Source organism: Clarias gariepinus, chromosome 14, assembly GCF_024256425.1.
Source record: "Clarias gariepinus isolate MV-2021 ecotype Netherlands chromosome 14, CGAR_prim_01v2, whole genome shotgun sequence".
NCBI lineage: Eukaryota > Metazoa > Chordata > Actinopteri > Siluriformes > Clariidae > Clarias > Clarias gariepinus.
In genome coordinates this window covers 5970813-5983507 of record NC_071113.1, presented here as the reverse complement: position 1 = coordinate 5983507, position 12695 = coordinate 5970813, and the positions used below count along the sequence as shown (strand labels likewise).

Below are 12695 nucleotides of genomic sequence, written 5' to 3'. Positions count from 1 at the left end.
ACGTAGGCTGCCTACGATCGAAAACGCGCATGCGCACAAGGCTGGTACAGAGCAGCTGAACCTGGTCGAGTTCGGACGAGTTAATAACGGGACGAGCTAGCGTTCGTTGATATATCGGGTGTTATTTTAATTTTTTTGCTAATTAACAAGTTAATTTGGCGTCTGTACGATGTAGCGTATTAAGTAAACTGCGACTGGGTGCTTAAAGACGGACAGGTTTAGCTATAAAACGAGCTTGTTTTCCAGCCAGAAATAAGTCGCTTCAGGTCTCGCGCACACAAGTAGAGTTGGTGAACTAACTAACTAACTAATTAAATGACTAACTAATTAACTGTTATGTTTATCGATTGATTTACCGTGGTCGTGTTTCGTCAGGAAGTGTTAAGTTACAAAAAAAAAAAATAATCCCACTGCTTTGTTTATCTAGTTAGCTGGTTAATTAGTTAGTTACCCGCTAACCGGTTACTTACTTACTCACTCACTCACTAACTAACTGTTATGTTTATTGAACGATAGTCGTGTTTCCTCAGGAAGTGTTAAGGTATAAAAAATATTTAAACCTCATTGTTTTGTTTAGTTGGTTAGTTAGTTAGTTAGTTAATTGGTTGGTTTTGCTAACTTATCTAAACCCACTCTGATACTCAGCTTAAAACGAGGGCTGTCGTGCGAGACAACTTGAGAAACTGAAACCAACATCGACTAAAATAGTCTCCCACCAGGAAGGTAGGCCAGTTTTAGTAACTTGATTATTTAGTAAGGTTATCGATCACCCTAAGGCGTTGATGCTAGGTGAGTCGTGTCCTGCTGTTCCCAGGGAAACCCAGCGTGAGACCAAACGCTTCGACACGACCCGCTTCACTTATTTTTTTAAAAAACGAGACAGATCCACACGTCTAACTTCCACTTCCCTATACAGCTGAGAGAGAAGGAATCGCCTCCCACACGGCTCTTTAAAGCTGATCTCTTTAACCAGTCAACACCCCGACCCGCTCCGATGCTCTCTGCCAGGTGAAGAAGTCATCCTGCTGCTCCCTGTCCGGTTGCGCTACATGCGACAGAAATCAAGCACATTCTGCGCAGAGATCTCTAAAGGTTTTAAGTTGTGACCAGATGGCGATGTGGCTGCTGTTCTTCTGAGCACCATGGGAGGATGTGTGGGGAGAGAGCGTGAGTCCAGAGGGTCATCCGGCCGGGGACGAGGCCAGAGAAAGCGTGGAGGTAAGGGTTTTGGTTAAGGTCGTTTTAAAGGTGCAATGGGTCAGTGATGATTTTTTTTTTTAGATCAAAGCTCAAGGTCTGAGGGATGCACATACTTTTAAACAATGTTTTGTTTGGGTTGTTTTCTTTTCTTAAAACAGTGGGTCGCACAATAAATGGATGAGCTGAAGTTGTAGAAGATTAATCAACACCTCCTGATTGGACTTTAGTCTGTATTAATTACCAGTGAATGTTTGCATATTGATATTTCATACGAAGTATTTTTGGCTTACAAATAAATCGAAGCAAACTGATCGCCGGCTAAGTTGCGCCTACATCCGGGTGCTGTTAAAATCTTGTATTACATCAGTGGAAAGCCAAGTGAAGTGAATTTTGCGTATTTTCCGCCCCCCCCAAAGACATGTTTTTTGCATTTGGTGCAAGATTTAGTGAAGACATAGCAACATGGGTACTAATAAAGTTGGAAAGGAGAGTTTTAGTCGATGAAATCGATTAAAACGTTTCCAAAGAATTATTTTCACCACTTTGAGGTGAAAAAAGAGGTGATTGTTTGCTGATTTGTGTCAGGTTTCAATTTATTTCTTTTTTTTCTCGGTCGCATGAGTAACTGAGGAAGTAAGCGAAAACAAGTCCTTTGTCCGGAACGATTTCATTGGCTGATTGACCGATCAAAAATCCTATTGCATTTCATTGGCCCAAAATTATACTGTTGTGGTTTCAAGTCAACACATAGACCTCTAAAGATCAAAGATTGTGGTTACTTTGTTTAACTCCCAGCTGTATTTTAGTTCTTGTGGGACGCACGTAAATGGAAACAACTGTTCTTTGTTTTTTTTTCACAAATTTATGCGTGAAATACACAGGACGCTTAAAAAAATTATCACTGCATTGGTGTTTTGCCAATTCATATCACCACTGTACGGTGATATGAATTGCCTTGAAGATTAGAAGTCAGTTAGAAAACTTAAAAAACGTACTGTAGTTCTGGTGCTAAATGCCTGTTTGTTTGTTTTGATGCACGTTCTGTCAGTCATTAATTTTATATACGCTGTGCAGTATGAGCCACTGAAGAGCCCAGGGTCATGAAAAAGGCTTATTCAGGAGTCATTTTAATGATTGTTGTTGTTTTGTTTTGTCTAACAGATAAACAAAATAAACAAATAACAAGACTGAAACAAAATAATAGTTCAGACAAACTGGAAAATGTAGGTGTGGTTTGCAAATGAAATTCTTCCCGCTGATCTTAAGTGACAGATTTCTCGTCTAATCAGCAGTAATTCCAATTAAATTCAATTCAATTTTAATTGTATAGCGCCTTCAGCAATTGTTATTGTCGCAAAGCAGTTTTACACAATCAAAATAATTATTTAAGTTTGTGTGGAATGTGAATGTGTATAAATCAAAATGGTCAGATAGTCCCTGATGAGCAAGCCAAGGGCGACAGTGGCAAGTAAGAATTTAATTCGCAAACTTCACCTACCTTTTCTGGTTTGACTAAATAGTTGTTTGACGTTTTGATTTTGTAATTTGTAAATTGAATTTATTTTGTTTTTTGGTTATGTTTTTTTTTTTTTTTCAAAATGTTAAGTTTTATTTTCTTTTAGAATTTATTTTGTTTTAGGTGTTTTGTCTTGGTTTTATTTAGTGTTTTTTGTGTTATTTTCTTTATGAATTTATTTTGTTTTCGGTTATATTTTGTTTTTGAAATAAAATTTTTGTGTTTTAGGTCTTTTTTTTATTTTATTTTGTCTTCCGTTTTCATTTATCTTTTAAAATTTAGTTAAGTTTTTTTCCCTCTAGAATTTTCAATTTTGTTTTCTGTTATTTTTGTCTTGCACTTCTCGCCCACCGTTCCTTCCGCGTATGGCAGGTGTGAAACCCACCACTGAGCCGCTGATGCCCCCCTAATTCACTAAACCGTTTTAATCTTTACCAACCTAATTTTACCTAGGCTGCACCTCTAACCATTATTTCCGACCAGGAGTGTCTGTCACGTTCCAGTCGTGTCTCGGACGCTAAAGCCGCACGCTGTCACTCTGTTGGCACCACGTGATCTGAAGCATGTTTTCCTAAGGATGCACTCTTGGCCTTTTTGTTAGTTTGTTTGATTTAAAAAACTTCTAGCGTGCTTCTGAAAGCAGGGCGATGAGAGTGCGCTTTCCTCTTGAACATTCAAGTCAGACGTTAATGATCTTTACCAGGGGATTAATTGATCTCTAACAAATTATACACCGAGCCACAGATCCGCGCCGTACGCAGCCACTTAGCAGATGGAATAAAAAGCGCATCGCTGGCGCGCCTGTAGATCTATGCTCGGTGGAAATCCACCTCAGGACAACGCTTGTCTGAAGTGTATAACTGGAAGTCCACCTCATTTCATGGCTTGTTTTTGGTGTTTTTACAGAACTGTATTTACATTCTGGAACTGAGCAGACAAAGGACAAGCTCCACCCTTACGCAAACATTCGATGTGTTTATAGTGGATTATCTGTGATTTGTTTAGTGATGGTGGTGGTGCTGCGTTCCGATGGTTTTTGGTGTGTTTGCGTTAGTCTTGTCAGAAGATGGCCGTTGTGTGCCAGTCTGAGGTCACGTCGTTGATGTTGACTAGAGCTGTTTAAAAGGATGAGGAAAATCAGCGATCACAAACAAAAGCGATAACAGTAATAATGTTTCGCAAAGGCAAAGTGTTTTTTTTTTTTCTATTTTATTTTTTTGTTTTTATTTTAATCGTCATAATAGTGAGAAATATAACGTGGAAATAGTGGGCTTAGTCTCTTGGCTCGTTAATATGACTCAACTGTGTCGGATTACAGGATGAGAATTACAGTGGCATTATTTAGCGACAAAGTCAGAGCATGAACAGGTGTTTTTTCACGTATTTGCGAACACTTGACCCCCAAAGTCTAGTTTTATCAGTGTGAACACAACCTGTCCACTTAAACAAGGTGGCTTTGGGAGGAAACAATACAGCGAACTCGGGCACGGCTCGAATCAGACATGGAAGCCAACCCTATCTAAGAGCTTATTTAGATCACTGTTTTAAACGGGACATCATCAGTGATGTCGGTCTTCCCCGAAAAAGCGTCACTCAACATTTTTTTCCAGAGATATAACTATTAGAAGCGAGCAAAGGTCTTCTCTTTTTCTCGTGTTTAATGGCGGCTTACAAACTGAGTATGTGTTGGAATTGTTAACTGAATAACTGAAGTTTAAGCTAAAAACTTTCACTTTAGAATTTTGTTACAGAGTAAAGTTTGTCCGGTTTTTTATAATGAGTTTTTTTCCTTTTTTAAGATGTAGGATTAATAGCTTAATGAAGTCACAGAGTTTTATAGTTCAGAAGCTGTCTGACATACCAGGGATTTGACCTCGCGACCTTCTCTCCCAGAGAGAGAGAAACGCTTAGCTTAAAGACCCTCGTAGTGGAGATTCTCAAAACTAACGCACTGTTCAGACTCCTTGCGCGTGTGTAGCGTGTTGGTGTTTGTATCGACACTGGAATGTTTCTGAGTATCACGTGAAAGTCTGTGAAATCCTGCAGTGTCACTGTTGATGCAGATTTAATGGGGAAGGTCAGGTTTGTCATTGTGCAAGTGTGTAGGACGGGAATGTGTAGTAAAGCACGTTCGCTGACAAATCAACGTTCACTACAAGATAAGTCGGATCGAATATGTAATATCCAAAGGTCATTACGCAACGGTGTGAGAAACAGAGTCGGGTGATCAAACCGCAGATGAAGAAAAAGTGAGGAAAATCCCACCAGTGCGACTTGTATGTACAGTGAAACTGCCCCCCAAAAAAATTAATAATAATAATTTGCCTAAAATTTGTTCTCGTTCACAATCTCCAATTCGGGACCCGACCCACAGAAAGACCGAAATGACATCCAGGACTTTTTGCTAAACCTTATGAACAATAACAGACGTCTTACTTCAGGATAATTTTGCAGCTGTTTTAATAAAATAAAAAAATATATATCTATATAGGTGCAAGTAGCGATGAGCGGGCTCAAGCACCCTGCGCCATCGCCACCTGGATTGCACCAGAAGGGGCGACGCATCTAAAGCCAATATGTCGCCGTATATTATGATGTCATTTCAGAAATGGCGGGGAGGGGGTTTTATGTTTATACCTTCAGAAAGTCCCAGATGCTCGGGGCACTCTGTGATGTCACTGAAGGAACCAATAACGTTGGTGAACCTGTATCTTTTGAATACTGTTCTCGTCTCCTGTCCCGGTGGACCACCTGCCTTAATCCGCACATTTTTAGTGTTTTTCTCACCTGATTTAACAAATCGCCTAATTAATAGACCTTCTTAAAATGAAACGCAGGAAAAACATTTAAACAAAACAAAGTGCAGGAACTGATCCTACAACCTGATGTTCGCCTTTTCCCCCCCGAGATAAGGTACCACTGCTTGGACAGAACCGTGTCAGGTTTTTGAAAGAAATTTTGACTCCTTACTTTGCGATCTCTCCTTTCTGCAGCGTTGCGTCATGTAGAGACTTGCCCTTGTTCATTTTTGAGATATGCTCAGGGCACGTAAGAATCCTGAGCTGTATCTGATATCCAAGATCACTCAGCAGCTGAGAGGGGGAAAAAATAATAAAGACCAGACACTTCTTGTATTACGGTAGGAATTTGTGTTGCATTTGTTGTTGTGTGCCCTCCCGCCCCTCCTTTTTTTTATTTATTTTTTTAACCTTGTTTCCTCTGATAGGGCTGCGCTGTTCATCCATTTGCGTCCGCATCGGCAGGATTATTTTTGGGTGTCAAATGACACACATTTCACCTCCAGGTTACTGCGGCTGTGTCTGTAAGATCATCCGGCGGATTCCTTTCTACGTTCTGTGTGGTCGCGTTTAAGTTAAACCGGGACTTTTCAGATTGTGTGGAATAACAGAACTTATGTGTGTGTGTGTACATGTATGTATGTGTATAAAAAAACAACAAACAAAAAACTAGCTATATTTCTCGCATTTATCCCACGAGTGCTTGGACACCGTCTGGGTAGAAAGTTTTCTCGGTATGCCCGAAGCAGCTGCTTCACACACAAAACTCTAGCCTCCCAGGAACTTTTTTAATTTGGAAATGGCTTGGATGGTGACTCCGTGCCGAGTCCCTGTAACGTTCAGGTGGTGTTGGTCACACAGATAAACACGTCTCTTTATCGTTGTCGATCGGTTCTACGTCTTCGCCTCACGAACTTCATATCTTACTTCATGTGACATATTTATTTTTAAAGGAGCGCTACAACAGTGGATCCCAAACCATCGGGCTGCGGATGATTAGGTATTCAGAAAGAATTAAAAATATATATTTGATTTAATTTCTATTTTATTGACTGAGAGTCTGCAGCGAGTTTTTATGATGTGCTCCCAGCCCGCTTTGTGTAATAAATGCAGCCTTAAAAGTGTTTGAGAGACGACTCCAATTCCGACGTTGACTTTCTGAATGTGGCACAGTGGTAAAGCGCTCGCCCTATCATCCGGAGATCGCTGGTTCGATCCCCGGGTGATGGTGTTACCTCTCACAGCCGGAGGTGATTGGCCGAGCTCTCTCAGGGGAGGTATGAGAAGTACTTTCTCAGAGGGGAGGAATGAGAGGTTCTTTGTGCTCCCACATTAATTACGGCTCTACAGCTAATCAGGGGCGTCTGTGAGCTCGCGCACGCGGAAGGAGCGGCTAGCGCTTTTCTCAGAGTGTTACTCCGCCCCTAACGGTGCGTGAGCAAGCAGTTTGAAAACATGCGGTCGGCTGGCGTCACGCGGTTCGGAGGAAACGTGTGATAGTCTTCGGCCCTCCCAGCTGAGTGGTAGTAGTAGCCTTAATGTGGGATCCTACAATAAATTTAATCGTAATAAAATAAATTATCGATATTTGCGGTTTTCGCAGAATTTTCCAGAACAATTATCAGTTGGTTTCTGGGGAAATCTTTTTTAGACCAAGAAAAGTCACGCAAAAAAAAAAGTAACAAAAAAAAGTGAGTTGGTGTTCAGCCCAAGAAATAATAATGATATTTCGGTATAGTGTGTCCAGTTAGAGGTCTGGTTGTGTCCTGAGTGATTTGTGTCTCTGTGAACTCTGTTAGTGAGTAAAACACGTCATGGACGTTAAAAGTAAAACACTACACGTCGTCTCCTCAGACTGCCAAGAGCAGGTTAATGTAAAGCCACACGCAGGTTGTTTCAGCGTAGAGACTTTCTCTCTCACACACACACACGCTCTTTCTTGTAACACTGAGGCACTTACATTAATAAACATGATCTCATATGAACTGTGCGTACTTCTTAAAAATTTCTTGGTCTTCCCTGATGTTTAGTTCTCTCTACGTTGCTATAAAACCATACTGAAGGTGTCCAAACCCTGCACTAATCTCAATTAAGCAGTTATTATTTAGAAGTATTGGTGTTCTCCGTATTATGCTCTATAATGCCTTCATAATGCCTCTAATCTGATGGGCTTTTGGAGGTTAATTAGTGTTTTGTTTGTTTTTTTTTTCCCCTCCGTAAAGGCTGGTAACTCTAACCGAACTTTACGAGCTAAGTTTTGGTCTTGTTTTTCTCAGAAGGTCTTCATGAGAGCCAGTTTCTTCATGGAGGCTTGATGGGTTTTGGTAAAAAACACACTTGAGACAAAACTGTCTTGCAAAGATCTAATTCCAGACCGGAAATAAAGACCTTCGTGTCTTTTAGGAAAATAATCAAAACGTGAAAATAATTTTAAGCAGAGTTTTCAATAAGAATATACAGTTTGAAATAAGAGAACTTTTTACAAATTAGAGATATAGAAAAAAAATTGAGAAAAATAACTTTTAGCTGAAATTTTTTTTATTTTACATTATGTACAAATAATAACATAAAAACATAAAAATAATTGATGTGGGATGTAGAAAGCCATGTCCAGTCACAAACAAGACAATGTGCAAAATAAAACTGTCATTGTTGTTGTTGTTACTTGATGTCATGTGTGTTATTTTGTAGTTTTAAATAAATATCCAGTCTTGTGTCTGGATAATGGAGGATAATTTAGGTTCGGCTTTTTATTTCATAAATACGAGGAGGACTGGAATAGACATTAAGTGTTTCATTGCAGACTTCAGAAATAAAATTTCGTTAATTGATTTTACAAATGCAACATATAATTGTTTTAAAAAAAAAAGTACACATAGCAAAATGGTGAAAAAAAACAGTATATATATATATATATATATATAGATATATGGAACCTCGCATTGCGAGTAACTTGGTCTGCAAATGTTTTGCAGGACAAGCGAAATTTTAAAATCAATTTTAACTTGTTAAAAGTGCGAGGTCTTGCTATACGAGTACTGTAATGTTACGCATTTGCTTTGTCTGCCAAGCGTCACATGATCACAACTGAGCCAATGGTTCTTCTCTATCTCTTTAAAAAAAAAAAATTATTAGATATTATGTTTTTATATTTTTATTTATATACACACATTGTGGTGCATTTATTGGAGAAAAGCACTTTTAAGTTCATTTGTAGTCTTGTGATTTCCTTTGCGTGCTCATTTGCAAGTGTTAAGTATTTATGAATGTTTATTATGATCAAGTGACGTGTAAGCAGAGCATTTGGAGCTAACGCTTGCCTCTGTTTAGCTAGGTGTCTCGCAGGGAGCTGATTTACTCCGAGCAGTCTGTATCACGTTCAGGTTGACACTCGTACAGTCAGATTCCTGTGTAAACACTTAACGATAGCGAGTGGAGCGGAGACCGAGCGTACGCGTTAATGTTTAACCCCGAGTGATGGGTTTATGGCTGTTTTCAAGGCATTTGGAAGTGATTGTTTTTACCGTGGTGTCACTTTATTATGCAAGAGCTAGAGTCATAAAATAATCTCAAGATCTGAATGCAAACTGCAGAGTGTGTGAATGGTGTGTGAGAGATGAGTATTTTGTGTGTGTGTGTGAGAGTCTGAGAGTCTGCACTACTGAAGCTGTACTGGTTCATGTTTAATAATCCAGACTTGCTAATGGATAAACCGGTTTATTCATACACCAGTGTAATAACGTCATTGACGGGAAAACAGTTTGTTGAAATAGTTAAAAGGTTAAAGCTAAAAATAATCTGATCAGCTTTAATATAATCAGTGTTATTGTTATTATTTTTTATTTAAAAAAATGATTTTTTTAGGTTGAAGCCCACAGACGTGTCTGTCTTTCTGTACGGCAGACCTCTCTGTCAAATTTATTAATACAAAGAAATACAATGTTGTTAAGGTTGAGTTTTCTACGCCTTGTTTAAACCTTGTTTATACTTAGTTTACGTCTTGTTTACACCTTGTTTACACCAAATACACTAAAATCCTTGCAGATAAGAAATCATAAAAAGTAGGTTGGATAAAGATGAAGTTTTGTCTTAAAACGACTCCAGCTTGTTAAAATTCACTTATACCACTTTGGCTCCGTTGAAAATATGAACTTATCCCAGTAAAAATATTTCAGCTTTTCTAACTAATATCTATTGGTGCATGTTTTTGTTTACATTTGAGCAAGTAAATCCGGTACATAACTGTTCACAACATCGCTTTTACTTAAATTTAAATTTCACTTATGGTGCAGATTAAACTTTAGGCAGATGTCCAAGTACTGCATGAAATCCTGTCCGGCGGTCGATTTAAGACGCGCCCACAGTTTGAAACATGCGCAGGTAAAACTTCGATTTATAATCCGGCACAAAACTGCTCACAACTTCACCGTAAATTAAATAAAAATGTCAAGTAAAAGTGGAGGTTTTTTAACTTCAGGGAAAAACACAAGTAGTGCAAAAGTTTCATTAAATTCTGTCCAGACAGGTTTGTGTGATGCCATGACAAATTCTGACTAGACAGAGAAAGAGACAGTCTTTCTGTTGGGGGATTTTTTTTTTCTCTATCATTTAAGGCCGAGTTCTGACCAATGTACAGACAAAATTTCACACCTTGACCTCAACCTCAGTCCACCAGTTGATGACTCCTAGGCTGTGTGAATGAACAAGTGAACAAGGAAACAACTTTTATCATTATTTTTTTTCTTTATTCTTTTTTATCTCTTCTGTGCTAAAACATTTTGAGATTAATCAAAAAAATAAATGAGTTTAATTGCTGTCTGTTTTCCAAAACTTGGATTTTTGATGGTTGATTTGCTGCAGATGTTCATATTTACCTCTGAGGACCGGGCCAGAATCTGACATGATGGTACATATAAAGGATTTCAAGGCGTGACTACAGGGTCGAGGAGCAGTGGTGGTGGGTGCGGAAAAATAATAGTAATACCGCAGGTGATTGTTTGTAATTTTGGGTTGTTATCGAAAGTTCTGCCAAAACAACACGTAAACACACAAACACATCTTTATAAACACTTTTCTCTGTTACTCAATAGAGCGTGTATCCTGCTAGCTAGTGAAGACGTATTTCTGTGTATTAACGAGTCCCTTTTTTATAACCCATCTGTACTGGACCGAGGAAGGACGCGCGCTCACGGACGCTGTAATACACAAACCTCGAGAACCAACACCCAGTGGGTTATCTTTATACTTACAGAATGGGTGCGTGTGTGTGCGCGCGCATGCACAATGTTTTGTTGGACACAAGATAAGACAAGTGATTGTGAAAGACATGTCATGTGACTAGTTCAGAGGGAAAACAGGACCTTGTTTTGAAGTCTGGAGACGTGGTATTGCATGTGGTTGCTACGTTGCGAACGTGTGTGTGTGTTTGGGCGGCGGGGTTGGCAGCATGGTAGTAAAATGAGATAAACTGGAATTATGTTTAACAGGAATCAGCTGGGACGTTGTTTGCAGGAATTTAAGACACCTAACAACAGGCTGACTTGTTTACTAGCTTCTTCGTTCGTGAGGAATTTAATCAAATTTTTTTTAAATGCGCGTTCTGTTGAATATTGGAGTGAACTAAAATATTGGCGTGTTCCTGTGGAGTATACGCAGTAAAGGTGTGAGATTGCGTTCATCAAATAGAATTTCAGTTTAATACACATAAGCGTGTATTAAAAGATGTACAGCGCCATCTGTTGGATTTTGAGATGAACTTATGCATTTTTTTAGTTTTTTTTATGATAAGAGCGTTTTCCATTAAGATTTCAAAGTAACATATTTTCTCTTCCAGTGGGCCAATTGTGATAAAAGTCAAGTCTATATGTCACCTCAGGCTCGGCCAAATAAAACCGTGAAAATGCATTTAAAATTCGTTTCGTAGTTTTAACGTGATGCGTACACAAACAAATGGACAAACACAGATAGACAGAAAAAAGTTCCAAAATCATCTCAATGTGTTCTGTTACTCATCTTGCGTCCCAACAATATTTTTTTTCCTCAAATATCTTCAATGTACAGACACGCCAACTTTACAGTTTTATTATACGTATAGATTATTATTATTTTTTTTTATTTCCTGGCCTTAATAAATCAGACGCGATCATGTCAAAGGTTTTTAAATGACAGAAATATATAATGGAATTCTGTACCAGACTGTGTGATATAAGGCACCCGCCCAAGTCTCTTGTTAGACCGATATCTCAAGTAAGAGTAGCTGAAGTATCTGGATGTAGTAATAAATTATGATTGTACTGATATTTTGGAATTAATCCAGACAGGATAAAAGATCCTAAACAACGTCAGATTTCTAAAATGAGTCGTTTGTCATTAATTCTCTTCCTGTTATTGTTTTCTGCTTGATTGTGTCTTGTTACTTGGACTTTTTTATTTTAAATCGTGAGAAAGGAATGCAACATTTGCATCTAGAGTAACAACACAGGTAGTTTTGGAAAGAGTCTTCGGTGTAAGCACTTTGTGTGGTCACATGGTCACAGCGTTATAGTAAACAGTACACGCGTGCACGGATGCTAATTATACCATTGAGAGACGCACACTAAGACCCAGCGGGGGAGACGATTACCCACAATTCCGCAAGGCAAGAGATAGAAAAACAATAAGCTCAGTTGTGATCACGTGATGCTCGGCGTCAAAACAAGAAGCGCATGCGTAATACATGATACTCTGTACTTATAAACCAAGACTTGCTCGCTTTCCAAGTCAAAATTTATTAAAAATCTTTGCTCGTCTTGAGGAACACTCGCAAAACGCGTTACTCACAATCCGAGGTTTCACTGTACCTAAAAAAAGTAAATTAGTGAATAAAATATTGTAATCATTAGTAGATCAGTGTGGTGTAAACTGAATATCACACTCCTGTGTTGCGGTATGATAATAATAATTTTCCATTGCTCATTGTATAACACTCCTTATGATCCTTATAAAATATTTAACCCTTTCTTTGATTTGTTGCTGTAAGAGTACAACCCTAATAATAAGGATTTCTATCCCTTTACACACACATACATATATATACATATATATACATATATATAAACATGCACACAGGCTGGTTTGTTCCGTGGTTTAGAAATCATTATTCAATATGTTTGTGGTAGATTGAAGTAAAAAAAACACATGCG

At 38.6% G+C, this 12695-nt stretch overlaps 1 protein-coding gene across 3 annotated transcripts in view; it reads left to right on the top strand.

Annotated features, from left to right (window-relative positions):
• Positions 1-39: 39 nt before the first annotated feature.
• ubtd1b (ubiquitin domain containing 1b) overlaps positions 40-12695 on the top strand; it is a 29202-nt gene continuing 16546 nt past the window's right edge. The window contains exons 1-2 of one of the 3 annotated variants that reach the window (XM_053512298.1): positions 40-541; positions 646-1218. In XM_053512298.1, coding sequence (XP_053368273.1) covers positions 1143-1218 — 76 coding nt within the window. In that variant the 5' untranslated portion in view covers positions 40-541; positions 646-1142. Of the gene's footprint in view, positions 1219-12695 lie in introns of all 3 variants that reach the window. The other 2 variants (XM_053512300.1, XM_053512299.1) reach the window with 2 other exon arrangements.